Here is a 23,694-nt window from a genome sequence, read left to right as displayed (position 1 = left end):
ATATATATACTAGTATACATATATTATATTTAATATATATATATATATATATATATATATATATATATATATATATATATGTATAATATAATATTTCACACATATATATAAATGTATATAGTGTGTGTGTATGCATAAATATTTTATATATTTATATACACACACGTAGGTATGCACGTATGCCTTTGTATGTATGTTTTAGGTATGTATGTGTCTATACTAATGTCTGTATGCATACAGATATACGTATATACCCCGCATAACTGTGGTTATATTACGACACTGAAGCACGGTGGTTGTCGGGTGCAGACTGCAGATATACATCACATTATCTATGTCTTCACGTCATTAATTCAGGATTCAGCTCCCTAAAGGCCCGGTCACACCGCCAGAACTTTGCTGGAGCGTTCCTGGAGCGGTGAAAAAAATTCATCACCGCTCGTAACCGTTCACCACCGTTTGACAGAAGTTCGCCTCCGTTAAGGCAACGCCGTATACGCTCGGCCACCGCTGATGGTCCCTCCTACCGCTCCGAAAGTTTTGAGCTGCACAAAATATTGCGAGCGCATTGCCGGCAAAGTTCACCACCGCTCCAACAACGCCCAGTCAAAGTTTGGCACCGCTAGACGCAAGTTCGTGGACGCTTGGGTCCGCTAGGCCAACGCAGAAATCTTGAACGCTGGACCACCGCTGCTTCGCCAGCTTTGCCCGGGCGGTGATTAAGCGTTGCACAAACTTTGGTGGAGCAGTTGTATGCGTTTTACGAGCGGACACGGGATTGCTGGAACGGTGTCGGGGGTTGAAGCAGCGATCCATTGCGGTGATGAAATTTGGTTTGGCGTTGGTATGGAGGTGTCGGAGCGGGACCAGGATTTGGCTATAAATACGGGGAGAAATGGACCAGGAGCCCATTTGGAATCGAGCTGCCGTTGAGTGCAGACCTCATTTATATCGAATTTGCTCAAAGTTATAGTAAAACTGTATTACCATGGATGCTGAGAGACTTGCTATGATTGGTGCACTAGTCCAGCAGCAGAAACTCCTTGGAGGCTGCTGCCTTTCCTTCTCCAGCCTTCCTCTTCTTTTGTCCACGTGGCATGATGAACTTCAACTATCGACTTCTATCAAAAATCTATCAGAACTTCTATCAAAGCGATCCGTTCAGCGCCGTAGTCAAAAGCGGTATGCCGCTAAACCAACTTTAAACCCCCGCCGAGCCAACGTCCGCATGCGCAGAACGCCGCTCTATCAACGCTCGCGTCACCGTTAAACCATCGATCGCTACCGCTCGCTACCGTTAAACCAACGCTAAAGCAACGCCGGCTTCGGCGGTGCACCACTAAGGCAACGCCCGTGTTTTCGATTTTTCCCATTTTGTGCGCGGTGACGAGCGTTGTCGAAATTCGGCCCCCTCTCCCTACCGTTCAAGGAACGCTCCAACAAAGTTCAGGCGGTGTGACCGGGCCTTAAGATCACTACTAAGGACGGCTCCCGGTCGATTTGTAGCCGCTAGAATTAAGGCATCGCCCAACATTTTTTGAAAAGTCGAAAGGGCTGTAAAGCCCCATCAGCGATGCCCGAGCAATGCCGTGTTGATTAAGGGTCGATCGCTGGTCGCTTTTAGGTAAAAACTTGCAGAAATGGGGATCTTTTCCGCGTGGAGTCCGAGCGAATGATGTCCCACCGGCAACCGGACGATCTCATAAGTAAAATGATATTTTTGCTTCATCGATGTCATAAACCAATGAGACATAACTGCTAGAAAACACAACACTGGAGTAGAAGAGTTATTGAAAATGTGTGCAACAATAACTTTATTATACAGGTGGGTAGGTATACAGCGTGATATAGTTACGATTATGGTTTTCGTTGTTCCAGCGAACAGCTGACCTTTTCTCTCTCTCTCTCTCTCTCCCTCTCTGTCTCTCTCTCTCTCTCTCGGGTGTTTACCGAGGGGAACGACACTTGGTGTGCGCTCTTGCGCTTACAAAATCTGTGCAAAGTATCACCGAACAACACACTCAAAATGTTCTCCTTCAAGAATAAAACAAAACAAAAACGAGAAGACCGACATTAGAAAAAAAATGACGATATAGGTAAGAAATGTGAGCATTGTATGCAACTCTATCGTTGTCTTCCTAAGATGTGTAACCCTCAAGTACCCTAGCATGAGGCGGACGGTGGTGCCAGATCCCTCCCCAGGTTTGCTAAACCACCACTTACTCAGGGGTCCGAGTTGTATCGGTCAAGTCCCATAATCTCACCCACATGGACATAATTACATTTCAATAATGATGATGATGATGATGATGATAATAATAATAATAATTATAACAATATAATAATGATGATACTGATAATAATAATAACAATAATAACAACAACAATAATAATAGTAATAATAATAATAATAATAATAATAATAATAATAATAATAATATCTCTATCCAGGGTTGCCTCTCCAGTGTTGCCACTGCTCTACCAGAGGGTCCTGCTTTTACTATAAATATTACCCTCGCGTTCCAGGTATTACCCATTTATACACCTGGGTCGAGAGGGACATGGTGGGTAAAAAAGATCTTGTCCAAGGACGTAAGCATTGGGCAGGAATCAAACTCTCGTCCTCCGATTGGGAGTTGAGAAGAGAATCTTATCCACTATGGCACAGCGCCCCCATTTTAAATGCATAAATTAATGAATTAATTTGTAAATTGTTTAGATATAAATATCAAAACGAGTCAGATATTTGTCTGTGTATTTCATCAAACGAATATTCACGCCTGTCTGTTTTTGCTCTCCATTAGTCCGTAGTGAGTTGTAGCCGAAGGGATGATTCTTGTTTTGCCGTTAAAATGATTTTAAAAAAAATGGATCTACGCCAATGCAAACATACTTCCTGATTTGATTTGATTTAATTTGAATCGATATGTTTTCTGTAAATACTAAGGAAGCAATGGTTGCTTGTATGCAAGTAACGCAATCAAAGGGCTATACATTGAGCAATAAAGTGTCTTGTGGTCTTTTTTTCCTGACTGAACGGTTCAACCGCTGTAGCCGCGCATCGGACTCGAAGAAGGGACGGTGTGCCATGTTCTTGGACATTGAGACAACAAAAGCTTTCGAGTTCAAAGTGCGATTAGACTCCATGTTGAACATAGCTTTCATGAAATAACTCAAACTCACACCCTATTGCAAAAGAGGTGAATAACTCCTTCTGACATAGTTTTCATCACAATATGAAATGAAATAAATGAAAGAAATAAATGAAACAAATAAATAAATGAAAAAATAAATAAATGAAAAAATGAATAATTAAATGAAAAAATATATAAACAAATGTATAGAATGAAAAAATAATTAAATACACAGATTTAAATTCTTAAATATAATCAAAATTTAATTTTTTTTCAATTGAAATCTAATTTTACATGAAAAATTAACAAACAAAATTTATGAATGCAAAAGTAATTGAAAATATGAAATAAAATGAAATGAAATGACATATGAATACATCATACGTATTTTTAAGCCATTTTGCCCCAGTCACACAGTGCTTTACGATGGGTTACGTCCGCCGCGGATAGATACGGATGAGTGGACGCAGGGGGACGCAGCGTGGACGCAGGCATCCGCAGGGACGTATGTAGACGTAACTGTCCGTAACTCATCCGTAAAGAAACGCAAAATGACGGCGCCAAGCTTGCGAAATTTTGAAATGTTCAAAATTTCGCAGAGGGACTCCACGGATGCAAACTTACGCAAGTAACCGTAACCAAACGTAACTATCCGTAACTAAACGTAACTACCCGTAGCTTGGACGCTGACCATCCGCAAACAATTTTACCTCCCGTCCGTTGCGTTCGTTTACGTCCACCGTAAGTATTCAAAATTAACCGCAAGTTAACGTATCACAACACTTTCGTCCGCTTACGGATATTTGCGGACAGTTACGGATGCTGCGGACGATTACGTCCTTCGACGTTTTCCGTTTTCCACTCGCATGGGAACACAGAGACTCGTGGGAAGCCACACAACTCGTGTTGCCAAGCTGCAGCGCATTTACCTGATGGAATGCTACAACACAGTCGGAGCGGTGGAGAGGCAGAACCGCATGGTCAAATTATGAAATCTCTCCCTCAAATTGTCATTTTAGGTAGCACCCATTTATACTCGTGACATCGGTTGACCCTTGGTGCTGAACTTTTTTCTTGCACTCTTTGGATGTATATTTTTCGAAAAAAGGCAATATATTGGGTTAGGGGATGGGATGACAACATTTTATTCACTTTTCTGGCCGGGGAAGGTGTGGGACAGCGATAACTATATAAACTGAGAACGAATTTAGCATTTCTCTACAGTCTTACCCACTTTACGCTCCATGGAATGTGTATTACATTTTTTTTATATATATATACAGTATGTCCCCAAAAAATTACAATCAGATTGTCGCGTTGATAACACCCAATATGATTAAACTGTCTAAATGCTACTTCAGGGTCTTAAAATATAACATCTTAGCTCTGTTTTGCAGAAAACCCCATTCAATTTAGTTAAGAGGTCACAGAGAAATGTGGATTGTTGGAAAGCATGTCATGAGTCTGATTCTTCCAAGTTTAGCATTTCGATGCTCTTGTGTGTGAATACAATAGACAGAACTTGGAGGGAAGAGATTCCTGACATCCTCTACACAATTCCACATTTCTCCTTGACTACTAAAGCCAATCGAATGGGGTTTTCTGTAAGATGTGGGCAATGAGTTATAGTTTCATACCCTGAATTTGTATTTAGATTGATTCAATATTTTTAAAGATATCATTGCGGAGGGTCCCGTTGTAATTTTTGTTGGGACATACGGCATATTGTACTTCGGTGTGGGAAGGGTGTTTGAAAGTCTTGGTGTTATTTTTTTTTCTGGAAATTTAATAAGCATTGCTTTATTATAAAAATTTCCTTAACATAACCCAATAAGTCATGAATATCGCTGCACAACGACAGCGCAACCAAAGTTTGTCTATTCCATGACTGTAAGTAATATTTTCTTACTCTAGTGTTTAACTTATCGATCTATAATGTACTTTATTTGTGGTATAATCATGTTATGTATTCTTTACAATTATAACGTTTATTCATATTTGAGTTGCACAAATAGGATTGAAACTTCAAGTTCAAAATTTCATATATCTTTTATCACTGTAAAGCAAGTCAAAGGATTACGATTTTTTTTCACAACTTGTACGTAATTCAATTTCAGTTTTCCCTAGTATACAATGTAAGACAGTCCAATATGTGATTACCTTGCTGTCATGATACACTGACTTAGCAGGGATTGTCACAGAATGTCCATAATTATTCATAACAATCTGTAAGTATCCGTAACTGTCCGAAAATATCCGCAACTCTCCGCAAGTGTTCAGAACTATTATGTGCCAATTCGTAAGAATATCCGCAAGTGGACGCAAGTACTCGCATCAGGTCGTATTTGTCCGTATCGCCCGCATTTTTTCCCCGTATGTTTTGTACAAATTTTCTGGTGACGGCAAAGGATCCGCGGGAGTCCGCAGAAAAAAATGACTTTTTTGGACGTAACGCCGGACGCAGAGCATCATGTGACTGGAGCCTTAGCTCACGCTTGGACGCAACGTATAAAAAATGAAATGGCGCCCCCATTCGTATGATCGGTGCATGAAGTAGCTCTCAACGTCGTGAAGTGAGCGAACGTAAAAATAGCCCAGAACGCGTAGTGAAAAACTCAGACGACTCAAGCTATAAATAGATCGACTTGACGCGCTTTTTTGCCCATGCTCCGAACATGTTTTTTTTTTTCCTCTTAACGTCCCCGTCGTGAAAATCTAAAGCTCCCTAATAGTGGATTACTGTGAACGAACCATTTGCGTTCGCTCGCAAAATCTTAACTGTCTCCAATTCCCTCAGTATACACGAAACAGAGTAGAAGAAAAGCGAAAGTATAATGGCAATACTGAACCTGTGCTGTAAAGTCCAACATGTGGACTTAGTTTGGGGGGAGATGTCAACGTCAGACTTGTAAATAAGGAGCTTTAGATTTGCGGCGCGGACGTTTGAGACGACGAGTACGTTGGACGTTCTCCTCTCTCCCTGCGTCGTGCTGAAAAGTAGCTTTAGATAACGCGGAGACGCAACCAGAATAAAATAAATGGCGCCTCCATAAACATGCTCCGTGCATCAAATAGCTGCTCTCAGCGTCGTGAATTAAGCTCAGAACGAGTAGTGAAAACTCAGACGATGCAAGCTATACAGAGACAGAGTTTGATAAGATATTTTTGCCCATGCTTAGAACATTTTTTTTCCCGTCTGAACGTCCCCGTCGCGGAAATCTAAAACTCCCTATTGAGATTTGACTGAATTCATTTAGTTGGTATGAATGCTACAATATCTCCATCATGCTTGAAGACAGTGAACATTTTTTTTTCTACGTACATTTTTCGTTCGACCTTTCGATGCGTTTGCCCACTTTTTCATTGTAAAATCATACGATTTACAATTCAAAAGCTATCTGGCTATCCTGAGTAATTTACACCCCTAAACAACGCTAAATCACGAAAAGAGGTGTGGGGTCCCTACCAGTCTTAAACGTCTTGGAGGGGTCGAACATGTTGACACGCATCTGTTATTTGTAACTATTTACAATTATTTGCAAACACAAACATTTTAGGCTCGCAACTAGGAGTTTTCTAATGGGAAATAGTGGACCATTCTGAAAGAATGAAGAAACCGAGCGTAGTAGGGTCTGGGAGGGGCATCACCGTACGTAGGAGCATTTCTCGGGAGGAGGAAGAATATGTTCAAACCTTGGGGAAAACGCGCAAGCGAGGGAGCGGAGCGACCGAGTAGTACCGACCATGCTGACAGAGCAGGGGTAAGTTTGACAAGGAGTGGTCCCCATTCCCCCAAGAGGGAGCTTTTTACCTTGTTCAGAATTTATTCGACGACCAGATAATACACTTTACACTGGTGCAGGTGGCATATTTGTTACCTTTTCAAAGCAAGATAAAACGATACGTTTGCTATTCATTCAAACTGCAAAGAAAAAACACACAAAAACAAACTAAATTTCTCACTTATTTCTGTTTCGTGATTTTCCCTTCTCTTGTTTAAATTACTTGAAAAAATATAATATCTAAGCGCTGTAACCGAAAGGGATGGGGGGGGGGGAGGGGGGATCCCCCTCTGACAGGATGATTATGGAAATCCTGCAGCTATGTCGTGTAACGCAGAGTACATACACACAAATATCAAGAATGAGGTAGTATAAATTTTGACAAAATAAGGGGTAAATTTATCATGTTCTTGACAGGTCAATTTCCTTTTTTTTTCAGCGCATCTTTCAAAACAGAGGATGTAGTGCAAATAAAAAAGATCTATGAATAAAATTAATTGGCACATGCAGGCATAGTATTAAGATGGCCAATGTCATGTGAACAGGGTGAATTTGAATTTGAAGTAAATCTGCGATCACCACAACCAGCAAAAAGTACATTTTAAAAGCATCTTACTTGTATACTGCGATATATGGAAAAAAGAAAACTGAAAACACAAGAAAAAATCCTAAGAAGACAGCTCATTTCTCATCCTTCGTCAGACAGAATAATTTCATAACTTAACGATAAAGCAAGGCCATGCCACATTCATTTGTTATGTCATGAACCAGAACTAAGGAAGCAAACAAAATATTTAAGAAGACATATTATGCTTGTGCAAATGAACGGCAATGTATTGATGTGTACTGTAATAACACCATAAATAAATGACGCGATCTTGGTTTTGACTATTTACTACGCAGTGTTTCCATTATTCTGGACGATATCTTGTTTTTCATTTGCATTCGTCGGAGCTGTTCAAACTTGGATGTAAATAACTCCTACAAAATGCATGTTTAATGTTGATAACAGCAGACTCAAACTTAATGAATTTTACCTCTGTACGCATCTGCCATTTTTCATTTGACAGCTTATGAAATACCACCTTATTTATCACAATGAGGATGTACTGTCTCAACTCTTGAACAGTCACGCATTTTAGAGATACACATTTCACCATTTATGTTTCAGCTAACAAATCATGTCCTTTTGCTGGCGTAGAAATGAATTTATACGAGAACGGATAATACGAAAGAGAAGTTAGTTTCTGTGAGATATTCAGGATTTGATTTAGCCTGCTGGTGTAGCCATGTGTAAAGCATTAACGTCATTTTCAATTGGCAGTTGAATAACACCTTATCCTCGACATATTATGATTATTATTTAGATATCTATCTGTACAATGCCATTAATGCCGAACAGCGTAAGTACAGTGTATCTTGTACGTCTGTTAGATAGAAATTGACATAAGAAAAAAAATACATGTATGAACAAGCTCATAAAATAAATATACCCTCATTTTCTTATGCTACGTTTCCACTATCGTGCGATCCGTTACAAACGCCACGATTGACGATTTGTATCTGATAGGGTATCACACTAGTTGTGCAACAATTGAATCGAACTTTTAATCATGGAATGATCGCAGTGATCAGATTTTTATGTCATTGTGACATTTGCTTTGATCGTAGAAAAGTTTTGAATCGTCTAAAACTTTTTCTACGATCAACGTCATTGCCATCTTGTTTTGTTGGAAATGAAATAAATCAACTTGAACATCCACGACTGACCTCAAGATCTGATAGATCACCATGATTACTCCATAATGAAAATCACGATTTCAATCATGGTGAAAATTGTGAAAAACATAAACGAAAACTACACGATCAGCTACTAATAGCCAATCGTGGCGTACGTAGCTGATCGCATGACAGGGGAAACCCAGCATTAATCCAAATAGGCCTAGGCACGCATCTCTCAAATATCACACACACACACACGTACACACACATTATTCGCATACGCAATCAACCAAAATCTTTATGTGTAGTTGATTGAATAATACAAGCTGAATATATTCTGAGTGATACAGTCTGCGGTTAGACTTGTGAAACAGACGAGAGGCAGTCAGACAAAGACATAATTCCACGTGTATAACGAAGCAAGACGTTCACCATCAGATCTTACGGAGACTGTTAGTCTTTCGCTATGGATAAAGAAAGTATCTCTTTCCAACCAATCAGGGAGTACATTATATTTGAACAGATTCCAAATGACTTTATTCCATAAGATCTGACAGAAGCACGATAGGTGTGGATCGCCGTCTGTTCGGGCCAGTAGGCAGCGTGACCATGGTTGGTAGGGTATGCTCGGGGGCCGTACCGAGTGACGCATCGGCGTTATTGGCTAGCGACGTCGATGTCAATGTTGAGTTCACGGGTACCACAGTTACTGGGTCGAGCTGAATGCCGGTGGGTACGTTAGTCGTGGAAAAACAAGATGCACGTTTGGGTACGTTCGTATAAGATGTGTAGCCGTCCGAACTGTCGCTGCGACCTGCATGCGGAATATCAATAGCCGAACGACTGACATCGTTTGATATACATGGGACCCACTGCCTACCTTTCTCGAAACATTTAGAACAATAGGTTCTATAAGTTTTCTTTGAAAGTTTCTCCGTTAAGAAAAAACACACAAACACACACACACACATAAAAAAAACCCAAATAAATTCTTCAAAATTTCTTCAATTCAATTAGGGCTATATGACAAAGAGAAATATTAGATTTTTTACATTATCCAGTACAAGCCTATGTTATCATATGCATGAAATTATGATGATATTCTATTATTCTGATTATTTTACGTTGAATTTTAGTGTTCCAAAAACTGAGATTGCTTACCAGAAGGCCTTAGATCAATACACACAGCTTAACTTTGCCTTTTAAGAGAGTAGATCCTGTCAGTTTGTAAACTAAAGTGATGAAATTACAAACCTTACATCGATATTATCCTGATATCAGTTGAATTGATGTGCCTTACTCCTGCATAACTTGTGTGCATTTCAGACGGTATTCTGTCGTTGCAACGATTTCAGGAAGTGAACTCGTTAAGCAATATGGGAGAGGATTGGTCGGATCAATAAACAAATTAAAAAAAAAAACACAACGTTGCTGGCTGAACATGGGAGGTTTACAGGTGCGAGGACTATGTCGAAATGTGCACTCAAAAGGGAGTAGTCGACTTTTCTTGCATAGGTTTTGTTGTGATAGTGAAGTTGTACTTTGCGGCGTTTTCGCGTGTTCCAGTGAGAGCCTAATCCAGCTGATCAGCAGATTGTGACGGCATTATAAGGCAAACAAATAAAATGTCAAAAAAAATCATGCTTTTAAATCGTTAATGTCCAACGGATGGATCAGCTAAAGGGGTTTTGAGTTGGGCTTTTTGTTAGTGGGCGGGCTGACACCTAGCTTGTCTGTGTGGTATCTGTGAAACACAAATTACACGATGTGATTATAATATGCGCAGTTATATATACGAAATATACATGTATTGGAGCAGCGTGAGTGAAGTGATGCGTGTCGAATTTGTACATACCAGGTTGAGGGGGATAACGCAAAATATTTTACCAATGACGGATCATTATACAATTTCTCCATCACTCTTTACTTCCTAACACATTCCGAATAGGATAAACCTTGAACATCATGACTTACGCGCTCTAAGATGTGTATGCTGAACAAGAAAAAAAAAAAGCTTAAAGGCCTAATGAATCCTTAATCTTTAATTCATATATGTTAATAAATTGTATTCTGTCTAACCACTTCACTTACATAGTATGCAAACCCCACTGTTAGTACATTGGTTTCCTACGGGAAGAACTTAAGTGTAATCAGATTATTGGGCTTTAAAACCTGGAAATATTCATCCCTGATTGCGAAACTAAAGTGACTTTAACAACGTATACCGTTATATCGCAATGACTGTTTCACTGCAAGTACTGTACCTATCCCCACCACCAAAATTGCACTCTTTACAAACTGATAGTTCGAGTTGAACGTATCGACGGCCCATTTGCAGTCCTAAAACATGTTCAACAAATGAATGGTTGTTATTGATCAGGAGAGAGCTTGCTGCAATGGTCCTCTCATTCAGTCTTTCATTGGTTTGACTTTCATGTGTAATCTCATTATGAAAAACCAAAGCTATTTTGAAGGAAAGGAAAAGGATCAATGCCGGCAAAATACAGGTGAAAATCGGAATAAACAGGCGGCAATGGAAATCCTTCGAACTAATAAGAGCGAATATGTTTACTTCACTGGGCTCATTTGCAATTTTCTAGCAGTTTTACCATTCACCTGGGGGGGGGGGGGGGTAGGAGTAGCTGCAGGGACTTAAGACGGCTCTTTGACTTTAAGGTAAATTCAGCTAAAAAAAATTACAACATTACTCAGCTGAGCACTACAAAAAAAAAGTGATAAAATAATACACGGGCTTCATCTTCCTGATGGGAAATAGCTTTCCCGGTTTGAAACACTATGATGTCTTCTTACCTCAAACTGCAATACATACGAAGGTAGACGACCCCATATATTCCTCATTGATATGATAGGTTATTAAATGAGGCGAATATTCTTGAGTATTTTCCAAAAACATAATTGTGTCTAAAATGTACTGACATCTTTAATACATCAATATTTGTCGGAAGTATGTAGATAAACTATGTGGTTTCTCTGTCAATGGTGGCTATTATTATTTTTTTTTTATTTAGAGTGTCATTTTCTTTAGCATTGTCTTCTAAGTTACAAAAATACTTCTGATTTCCATGTGTTCCCCCTTCCTGAAAAAAAAATCATATAAAACGATAACCGTACATCCATGTTTCTTACGCATACAATGAATTGTGTACAACACCAAAAGAACCCCGTTCTAAGAGAAATACGGTGTAATAACAATTGAGTAATTCCTACTGTTCATTCAGCATTCACACGAAATGTTAACATTCTAACACAGGCTGCTGTACACTATAATTATCAAAATAAAGTGATTTGGTGTCATAGCAATGTGTAGTTATGGCGTGATTTTTATGGTTGATGCTTACCGTCATGAAATGTACCAAGCAATCGAAGAGCAACGAGGTACTTACATACAAAAATTTCAATAGATACGTTTCTTCATAGGATATATAAACTGAACGCATGCTTTCATCATCAGAGGTTTCCATGACAACCAAACTGCTCAATGTCGCGTATTTACGTTACCAGACCTAGCAACAGTCATTGTGTGTGAAACGATCCCAACTGTGTGTCCACTGGAATCCATTTAGACGAAATTCATGCTTGAATTCAAATGGTAATGGTAACAATGATGATATTGATAGTAACGACATGAACTATGGCAATAATGAGTGATAAAAAAAGAACATCAGTGTGTAGAACCTCTAACCTCCCTTCAACATGTTCAGGTACATGAATTAAGATGACTTTATTCTTTGGTTCCTCTTCAAATATTGCATTTTTGATGCAATCTTCTTCGTGAATAAACGCATACAGTAATTTCGACAACACAAATGAACACATTTACAATTACTAGTAACGTTAAGACAAACACACACCAAAAACAAAACAAAACAAAATCACAGCAATCAACGAAGCGTGCAACACTCCATAACATGATACATCAATCAAAGAGATTCGCTATGGAATAAAAAGAAAGAAACAGAATGCAAACAAAAGTAAATGCACATCAAGAATTGTGGTGAGTGATAAAACACAAGTTGCGTCAGAAAGTCATAATTGTTCTCTGATTTTATGCATGGACTTAAAAAAGAAAAGAAATATGGACAAAAATTCAAGCCCGGATTTCGAGGTAGTGTTCCAAGGAGAGAGGAAAAGGGGGGAAAGAAAAAGAAAGGGCGGGGTCTAATCAGAAGAGTGCATTAGCCACGCCAAGGGTATATTTCAAGAAAAAATAGGATGAAGAGGAAAAAGAGATGATGAGAACTCTCTGAGAATTGCTTTATCTACCTCACGGTGTTCGTATACCGGTCTGACGTATTCAGAAGGCACTACTGGCTGTTCCGTTTCTAGAATATGGTAATGCATTTTCCATCAAATGACCTGTATAAGGGATGGGCGGTTATTAAAGCGAAACAGTCACCTCGAGAAATAAAAAGTTACGATACAATAAAAAGAAAAAAATGAAAGAGACAGTTAATAATAAAGATAATAAAAATCCGTAACCGTATATATCAAGAGCTGATTCTGATATTTTGTTCATGGACGATTGTAATTATTGTGCATGTAGTGTACATTTGCAATTTCAAGACTGCTATGCGTCGATGACCTCAACAAAACTAGCCAAAGTTCATTGGTCTAAGTTTCAGCTAGGTTTAATGTTACGAAGTCTCAGGTTGGCTGATGTTTACATGCAATGGTCTTTACTTTCACTCACATTCAACTTTGTGATTTTTTAGTTTTCTATCGTAAAATGAAACACACCACTCTTCTGCACTCTCTTTAACCTCAATCCAAACTTTCTGAATTATCATATTTCCCCAGTGATATCAGGCCTATAACAGCTGCACAAAAAGCGTCAGTTTTAAAGTCTTGTCAAACTAGCAAATTGTGATATGTCACATTGTTAAGGCAAAATATTGTAGCAAAATACTTTATAATCATAATCACATCGTATAGTGAAATAATTTGGTGGTTTCCTACGGAAAACCATATATCAATGTTCTCCCACGGTAACTTTTTTTTTGGGGGGTAAACAAATGGCAAAATGATACCACATAATACGATATTTTAGCACAAACAGTAGAATAAGTGACATACATGGGAATAGTAAAGGGAAATAGAGCATATCAAAATTGGGTACCCTAATTTCTGTACATACTTGACACATGAGTCGTTGTGTGTGCCGTTTGAGTGCCGGCAATACTCCGAAACTGTTTGACCGTAAACTTCAAAAACTTTCTCACAAAGCTTCTCCCGAAACTTCCCACTCTAACTAAGGAAATTACCCGAAACCCCGCAGATCTTCTCAAAATTTGTACTGTGCAGTCGAAACGCTCGCAACTGAAACTTCACGAAGTTTGTGACGTGACAGGTCCACCACCTGTTTGCGGGCGGTGCCTCAGAAGCGAGCGCTCAATGGGGATATACTACGTGTGTGTCACAATATCAGTGTGCTTTCGAAAGCACGACGCGGCTGGTGGTTGAGCGTGCCGTGTGCAAAATTTGCTTCTGCGCATGATCAAATCCGAGAAACGTCCGTACTCGGCCAAAATAGCGTTCGGTCCCCAGGCCGATGCTGGGCACGATTGAGCCACCCAGCCAGTCAGCCAATCAGTGATCTTGTCGCCACGCCTCCGTCCACACAGGAAAGCAAAACTGCTTAAGGCCGTGTCACACCTTTCCGGGCAAGCCTTGCGTGCGACTTGCAAAGAACAATTTTTAGTACCTGGAGGTCCCCGGAATGAGCCGCACATGACAGTACCTAGCACGTATCTCACCCGTAGTCACCCGGAGGTGTGCACGCAAATCTTTTTACCCGCAACCATGTTTAGGCCCTGTCACACCTTTCCGGGGAAGCTATGCATTCTGTTGCGTGTAGGGATTTTCCAGCATACCGGGAATTTCTGAGGGCGAACAAGGATTTGACCGAGTCAGTGCACGTGTCTTACTTGCTGGACGCGTTCTACTCAAATTCTACTTGCGGGTATACTGAGTGACCTTTGTACCAGTCGCGTGGGGGCTGACAACTCAGTAAAGGAATTCCTCTGAAGGAATGACTGAAGTCCCAAGGAATGCCATTATCTTGGCTGCATACAGGGACTGCGAAGTACCTGCGTGGGAGTTGCCTGCGAAGTGCTGTCGCTAAGGGCCTCCTACTGGCGTTCTGCGTGGACCTCTACGGGCATCCCCGCGATCACTCACCCGGAAAAAGTTTTGGTCATGCTCAAAACTTGGCTGCGGATTAAATCGGACTTGCGTGAGCACCTCCGGGCAAGTACAGGCGAGATACGCGCTAGGTACTGTCAGGTGCGGACCAACTGCGGAGAGCTCAAGGGAGCAAATTTGTTTCCCCGCAAGTCAAGCCGCAAAACTTCCCCAGATACGGTATAACAAGGCCTTGAGCATGCTCAAAACTTGTTCCGAGTGAGTCGTGGGGGTTCGCTCGCAGAGGTACACGCAGCTAGAACACCAGTAGGAGACCCTTACCGGCCGCACCTCGCAGGAATTGGCTCTCACGCAGGTCACACGGAATGCACGAAAGTAGAAGCTAAGTAGCACGCGTCTAGTAGGTAAGAAACAAAAGCGAAAATTTCAAACATTCTTGTTCTCCCGCGGAAAATCTTCTACGTGCTGGAAACTACCTCCTCGCCACAAGCCCGCGTAGTTTGCCCGGAAAGGTGTGACACGGCCTTAAGGTAAGGGGACTGTCACAGCTGATTGGTTCCGCGTACTCTCGGCCGTCCGTTTACTGTTTTGTAGCGAAAGTCGGACGGCACGCACTTTCTTCAAAATTGCGCATGCGCACCAGTGACCCAATCTCCGAGAACTGAAACTCCGCGCAAACTCCACGGGAGATTTCTTGAAGTTAAACTTTGAAATGATCTGCCAGTGTGACAGCGGATACTGATGTACACCAGTCTTTGTGAAAGGCTATGAAGATAAACTTATAGGAAAGGACATAACAAAGATATGACTTCCCCTGTCTCAGTCTGGGCTTTCGATATCATTGATATTTTACGGTTTAGTATGAGTGGTTTTCATAACAAGGTGCAGAAAAGTGAAAGAAAAAAATGATACGTAATGCTTATTAGATCAAAATGTTAAAGGCGTTTGTACATTATGAAGGGCCAGTATACATCAACAGATCTTAACATGCATTAGCATACAGGAAACCAGGGACGTATGGATCTCTGGTATAAATCTTTTGTTTTAAGCGACATTGGACATGTCTTTATGTCAATGCAAGCGGGTATTAATACTTTTGTACGCACTATGGACTTTTAAAAAGATTAAACCCGTTTAGACATCGAACATGCATTGTAAGCACGCCTTCACTATTTCCAAAAAGGATGGAATATCAACACGAAACAACCAAAAGCAAGAAAAAACACTGGACGAATATAGGCCATCACGCGCTGTCCTGCTAATCCCTTTTCGTTTGGGGTATTTCGCGCTCAAAACAACGTTCCCATTTCTGTCCGCTCTTCAAAATTGAGTCGTACATTATGCAGACTCCTCATTATGCAGACTCCATCGTTGACTCTTAGCGCATTCGCAAGGAGGTTATGTTGTCATTACTATGAGTTTGTTTGTTTGTTTGAAAATTAGCAGTATTACCCAAAAAGTTATGAACGAATTTTGATTTTTCAAAAGACTTTCGTGGTTAAAACAGGGAACTCGGGTGACCCTAAATCCACGAATATGCTACTTTTCTTCTCTTTACGTTCACAGTTCTGTGGCGATTTAATGACCATTATGGATTTAGCCTTTTACAAATGCAGCTCGCAATGCACTCGCACACAGAGAGCGGTGGATTCGCACACAGCGATCGGAGCGAGCTCAGCTCCGCTAGCAGGTTCTTGACCACTGTGACCTGAGCCTGCGAGCTGGTGCGAGCTGTATGGGACGCCAAGTGTCGCATGGCCTATTTCGTAACGAAATGTTAACGAAATGAACTACGAAATGACAACATTCCGTCGACGAAATGACTGATTTCGTCACGAAATAGTTCATGCGACACTTGGCGCCCCATAGAGCTCGCACCAGCTCGCAGGCTCAGGTCGCAAAGTGGGCATTGGGCTTTACACTCGCTGTGACTGCACGTCCACAAATTATTGCGAGGTGCCTTTGCAAAAGACTAGTGTGGATTTCACTCTCCGAGCAACTGCCGAGAGCCTTACTCGTGTATCGTTGTGTAATCCCTTATGTATACTTTGCGCTGCATCCTTGCCCTGTCCCAGGATGCAGATAGGTGGATTTCTCCGCCAAATATCAGGGATGCTTAAATCGTGCAGTTGATAAGTTTCTCATTGTTTTCCAGGGAAGGAAATACATATAATGTGGAAACTCACATGCCGTCACTTTGACTGTCAATGAACAAATGGGTTAGTCTTGTCATGCAGACATGAAACACATTGTTAGTAGTCGTGGTGGTGAAAAAAAAAAAATGCCACGTATACAATTAAAGAGAGGGCCAGACGACGGATCAATGAACAGCCGGGCAGAGATCGGAACGTTAAAGGGATCGTATAGTTTGGGTTAACACCTAATTTCAGGATTCTAACATTTTTTTTTTTTTTGTGAGAAATTGAGAAACCTCTTATGGAATATGAAAGAGCATGTAATTCTATGAGGAATTCAACGTTTATTTGATGAAAATTGGTTTTGAAATGGCTGAGATATCCAAAACAGAGCGATTCAATAAAGTGTGAGACCCACATTTAATTACAATCGCTTTGTTTTACTTTGTTTTTGGATGTTTCAGTCATTCCAAACCCGATTTTCCTTAGATAAATTTTGAATTCCTCTTAAAATGGTATGCTCTGTACTATTTCATAAGTGTTTTCTTGGTATCTCACAAAAAAAGTTAAAAGCCCAATTCTCATCTCCACCAATACTGTAGTAGCCCTTTAAGCCCAATGCCCAGTGTGCGACCTGGGCCTGTGAGCTGGTGCGAGCTGTATGGGACGCCAAGTGTCGCATGGCCTATTTCGTTACGAAATCAGTCATTTCGTTACCAAGTGATCGTTTCGTCGACGACATGACCGATTTCGTAACGAAATAGGCCATGCGACACTTGGCGCCCCGTACAGCTGGCACCAGCTCGCAGGCTCTGCAGGTCGCACAGTGGGCATTGAGCTTTACACTCGTCATAATGCCAAGTGCTTTGTCGAAACCTGTCAACATCAACATGTAGGAAACCAGTTTATTCAAAGATTGAGACAGGCTTCACACTATGCCGATGGACACTCGATAAAGAAAATGTTCAAATTCGGCTCTGATCGTTTAAACTTCAGGCAATTCGTGAGGGCATCCAAAAGCCATCTTATGTCCGCCGATGGAGTTTCTTAGGCTTCTGCAGCAACTTCGTGAGCGGCGGAAAAAAAAAAATCTTTAGCCGGCCAAAAAATACCCCGAAGATACTGCCAAGCTAGGTTCATTTTATGATAAAAAACTGCATCTTCATGTAGCTTTCTGGTGAGGTTGGGGAGTCATCGGTTGACCTTCTGTAGACATTGTATTTGCTTCGGCCGCTGACTGGTTTTTAACCAAGTTCGGGCGGGGGGGGGGGGCTAACTTCGCACGAAATTGAAAATTGAATATTTAAGTGGATTTCTTGCGTCAATTTCGGAACAGCGTGATGCCTGCACCCTGACAGAAAACCCTTTCCATGCAAATATGTCCTTCTTGCATTAATGGCACATGCGGTGAACCATTCATTAAGAAACATTCCATACTCATTCATTCCAAAGATTGTTGTTTTGTGTGAGCATGATCAACTTATACAGAAATGAATCTTAGATATGTCTTGGAAATACCACCTAGAATACGTATTTAGGGAAACAAATTGTTGGTTTGGTTTTTTTTTTTTTTTTGTAACGGAAATAAATAGAAGAGTTGAAATACAATAAGTTTCAAATAAAGGACCAAATCTTCAAGTCTTGATGAATGGATGATAACTGTTACCTTTCAGTTGCATTCGTTGCATTTCCCCAACAGTTTGATGTACTTTTTTGATGTATATAATTATCTTTTAAAAAAATAAAGGATGCATCCCATCCCACTAGCTACGCACTACAACAATAGTGTGTTAGAACAAGAATGCAATCCGAACTTTATAAGAGGTGCTTACAATACTGGTGCAAAGAATTGGGTGCGATTAATGAACAGAGTCCAACAATTGCAACAACAAACCTCTTGCCTCCAATATCTCGGTTTTACTGCCGACGTAACAGCCAGACGTACGGAATTTACCTCGCTTCAGCTGTCGCATGAACCACATGGCGAACGGTGTGGTGCTGATAGTATACAGAATTGGATTGAGGGCGCTGTTGATTGGGAGTACAAACACGACTATCCAACCATAGAGAGTTTCTGTAATCAGGTGTGAGAAAAAAACCAAACAAACAAATAATAGAAGAACAAAAGTAACAGCATTATCAACTACACAGAATCGATGAGAATCACATTTCTTTGTGGCTCGAACTGAATGCTGGATGATTTGGTATTTCAATATTAAAATTTCATTTCATTTCATTTTATTGTTTCTGGTACAAGTTAGTAATCAACTATGATCACTTTCGAAAATATGCACAAAGTTCATCATTATTATTTGGGGCTGATTTTGCACTTGAAAGGTAAGCAAGTCATTGTGATAGAGAAAACAGAGAATTCACACCCAGAGCCTATGTTCCCAATAATAACAGTTTTCTGTTGATTTATGTAATCATTTTATTTGACATTTGTATATATGGCTAATTCAATTTCGTCTCTGCGGTTTTTTTTTTCTATTTGAATAATAACATGTTTGAATTCATTTGATAATCTGGGCTTTATTTTATTTTGCTTTTATTTGTATTATGATATGATTGCGATTGATAAATGGACAGGTGGTGTTTTGGCCTCTGTAACCTATCCAAATGAAGTAGAGCCTGATTAAGTATTTGGCACACTGTGCTTTGTGATGTTTGCTATTTAGGAAAAAAACCCGACAGCTGTTACATGAAATATTATATACATTGAATTTGCAGTTCTGTTTACAGCCTAAAGTGAGATTATATAAACCATAATATGATTATGTTTCAAGTGACTGATATGATTTGAAGGCCTATTTCCACTCGTATATTTATTTTGTATTTGAAATGAATAACTCTTTTGTTTAATAATGTATCATTTGACATTGTTTGTAATTGTTTTACATTGATATTGCTGATTCTGGGTGCATGCACTTGTCGGGGAGGAAGGCCTCGAGCCTCGGTGATTAAGTTTGCCTTTTCCTTCCCTGTCAACCAACGGTATGAACTTAAAATCACCACATTCTTTAGAATCATATAGACCTAATATGATTTTCTCGTTTGTATTTCATTTTGAAATGCTAACTACATGAATGAATATATAAATAATGACAATAATAACAATAATGATGGCAATGATAACAATAATAATAATAATAATAATAATAATAATAATAATAATAACAACAACAAAGATGATGATAACAATGATGATAGTTATAATAATAATAATAATAATAATAATAATAATAAGAAGAAGAAGAAGAAGAAGAAGAAGAAGAAGAAGAAGAAACATATAAACATACAAACACGCACATCTATATACACACAAATACACCTGAAAGCTTTAATTCTAAAGAAGACTGCGCTGCTTCGAATTAGGGCGGGTTCGCTAGAAAAATAACATCGTAAGGTTATAGACCTTAGCTGGGATGGTGTAATGCAACAGTGAATTATATAGATTAGCTTCTGACGACTTGCGGATCGGAAGAAGGAAAGCTTTCTAAGAATTAATTCGCCATATTCAAAATCTCGATGGCAAAGTCTTATATACTGATCGGCAAATTTCATTTCATTTCTATGGATTATTGGTTTTACATTGCAACTGGAGACGAGTGAAATGTGTGCTTTCTGCGGTGAGCCGCATTAATTAATCACAAGACGAGGTCAAATAGCAGCGTAGTCGGTCAATGTACGAAGTAGCCCACTATAGAAGTTTCTGTGTGTTTGCTAAGTCTTGAATGTGTAATGGATGCATCAATATGCAATCAATCACTCTGAAGAAATGCAAAACAAAACAAAACGGACCAACAAACAAACAAATGCAACAAAGCAAACATCAAGAGCCCCATTAAGAAATTCCTAACTATATGAAAGAATGTTTACATACATATATAAATACATATATATATATATTCAGATATTGCATTGATATATACATGTATGTACGTATGTGTGTGTGTGTGTGTGTGTGTGTGTGTGGTACTGCAGCAAACTGGGGTCATCCCACGAAACCGACACCCATGAGTCATACAGCCCATGAGTCATACAGCCTACGAGTCATACAGCCCACGAGTCATACAGCCCACGAGTCATACAGCCCACGAGTTCGACACTAGGTAAAAAAAAAAAGCCCACGAGTTCTACAGATAAAACACGGATCGGTCTCGTGGGCCTTGTTTGCTTAGTGTCGAACCCATGGGCTGTATGACTCGCGGGTGTCGATCTCGTGACGTGCACCCCATCGTTTCACTCGTTAGATTTGAGATTGTCATTTTTATGCGTTCTCCTTTCACGTCAATACTGTTATCATTTTTTTTTTATTCTTAAAATAAATAGACAAATATAGCCAGATAACGGTCCTTCATATCTCTGCTTCGACTCAACTGCGGTGTAAAGATTGCAAAAAGAGGGTAGGTAGGTCCCTACTGCTGCATTACCATAGCTATTATAGCTTTGCGATTAACTCCTTTAATGATGCCGATTCCCAGGGAGCAGATTTGTATGAATATCAGCTTGCATAAATGTCCATTGTCACGGCCATAAAACATAAGTGACGATCAAAGCGACACAACAAGGCCAGACATTACCATAACACGTGTTTCATGATCAAAGAACGATTTCCGATCCCCCCCCCCCAAAAAAAAAAAGAGAAAAATATTAGCATAGGGAGGTCTCATTCCTCTTTTGTGATCAATCAAAAGCTCATATTCATATCATAAACGAGCACTAGAATCAACTCGTACATTTTTAGAGTCGAGGAGATATCGCTTTGCAGATAACATGCAGATTGCTTTTACGTGGTTGCTATGACTCTACGGATAACCTGAGCTTTTCACAGCAACTGTCTGTGGAGGAATTACTCACAAATTGTTCAAAACATTTGGAGACAAGCACGCTACTATTCATTGCGTTCACATGGGACACTCTGTCGCATTGCTTTGAATAAATCTATGTTCAGTGACGTCATCAGCCTTACCGCCTACTCTTGAGAGGTCGCGTGAACGTAATATGACAGGGCACAGACATTTCAGTATTATACAGTGCGTATCAAAAAAGGTAATCCAACTTTGGAGGGCTACTATTTCATAATTATCAGCTATGTAGAGCACGATGTTGGTTGTGAGGAAGGAGAACTCTACCTATTTCAATTGATACCTTTGGCCAGCCTGTGCGAATGCAGGTTTGTGTTTAGGGTTTGTGTTAAGGATTTATCCTTACATTTTATGTTTTATAACCGTTAACATGGCCACCTGTACGATGACTTCGTCACTCCCACAGAGGCGAAACCACACAGTCCATTTTTCTCTGTTCGTATTCAACACATAGCTCGCATGAAACCATGTCTTGAATATGAATAGAAATAGTGGATGATGGTTTAGCCTTTATGGGATCGACCAAGTAATCAACAACATGGCAATGTTGCCGGTTATTAACCATAATAGGTTAGAAGAAACCCCAAGTAACATAAACCAGCAGGCCTGATGATTTGACCACTTTCATTGACATATCATATCCATGCAGTGAAACATGCGTTATTCCTTCACAATAACATGCAAACTTGGAAAAAGTGCAATTTGTCATTGTTGTCTTTTAAGTTCATGTGCTCAGTCATGCATGACGTTTGTCAACATAATTAGGTATCAATGGAAAGAGAAAGAGTTCCCCATTCCATACAACCAACATTGCACTCTCCATAGATGACAATGATAAGATAGTAGCTCTTCAAAGATGGATTACTTTTTTTGACACGCACTGTATATCGTAAGGTGAGAATGCGTATTCCCTTTTGCCCCCAAACTATGTGCATTGTCAATGCAGTGGTTAGCATGGCGAGTATTGACGGGTTACAATAACTAAAAATAACAAGCACCACCGTAGGACCCTATATGCATGCACGGGAAATCAAATGCTATCAACAATAATGGTTGCGGTATTGTGGCGCGGCAAATTAAACTTCATCTAGAAGTGATTAAAACTGAGTATGGACAAACTATGCTCTCTGTATTGGGAAGTCGCTCTCCTCCTTTGCCTAATCTAATCAATTTTCAGGATGCGCCTTTTTTTTCATTCAAGCAGCGTTGCACGCCATTGAGGGCGTTTTGCTCTCTTTTAAAGTTCCATCATTTACAAAAATCACGCCTACAGAGACAAACAGCTGATATTTGATGTGAATGTTGACTTCAGGTACAAGATCGCATGATTTTTGTCACAGATAAGTAAGTATACCTGTCTGAGCAAAAAAAACAAAAAAAAAACAAAAAAAAACATAGCCGGTTACTTTCTTGATTCGTGATCGTAAACACCCAGATTTAATATCATTTCAGGTTTACTTCTGAAATTACATCTCCATTATTATTTCGCCGCGCTCAATAGTCTCGACAAAATCCCAACATTTTCGCCGGAGGTATATTTACTGGGATATATACTCACTCCACCTTTGAAACGTGGAAGCGACTTGACAAGCGCATTCATTAGTTGACATTGCCGTAGTATATGCTTTTGTAATTTTCTCTGTCAACTTCATTTGATTCTCTTGGGTAAACCATTAAGAGATCAAAGTATGACAGTCGATGAAATGAAGCAAACATTAGTGTAGGCCTATATCACTATTATTTGTAACACCGTCAGAATTGAGAGAGTCTGCTTCACTCACTCTGAAGAGTATTTTTCATAACGTGATTACACTATATCAACAACTTCAAAGAGGTTTGAGATTTTGGTGCATTCCACAAACTGTTTGCCCTCCTCTAGCAAAAGCAAACA

At 39.9% G+C, this 23,694-nt stretch overlaps 1 protein-coding gene across 1 annotated transcript in view; it reads right to left on the bottom strand.

The window, feature by feature from the left end:
* Positions 1–9,174: 9,174 nt before the first annotated feature.
* Positions 9,175–23,694, bottom strand: part of LOC140235472 (relaxin receptor 1-like) — a 156,093-nt gene continuing 141,573 nt past the window's right edge. Inside the window, exons 18-19 of the mRNA XM_072315499.1 lie at positions 18,830–19,009; positions 9,175–9,452 (exon numbers count right to left, since the gene is read on the bottom strand). Coding sequence (XP_072171600.1) covers positions 9,175–9,452; positions 18,830–19,009 — 458 coding nt within the window. The remainder of the gene's footprint in view (positions 9,453–18,829; positions 19,010–23,694) is intronic.

Source organism: Diadema setosum, chromosome 11 (assembly GCF_964275005.1).
Source record: "Diadema setosum chromosome 11, eeDiaSeto1, whole genome shotgun sequence".
NCBI classification, from domain to species: domain Eukaryota; kingdom Metazoa; phylum Echinodermata; class Echinoidea; order Diadematoida; family Diadematidae; genus Diadema; species Diadema setosum.
The sequence above is the reverse complement of the archived record's forward strand: the minus strand, read 5'-3'. Positions and strand labels throughout refer to the sequence as shown.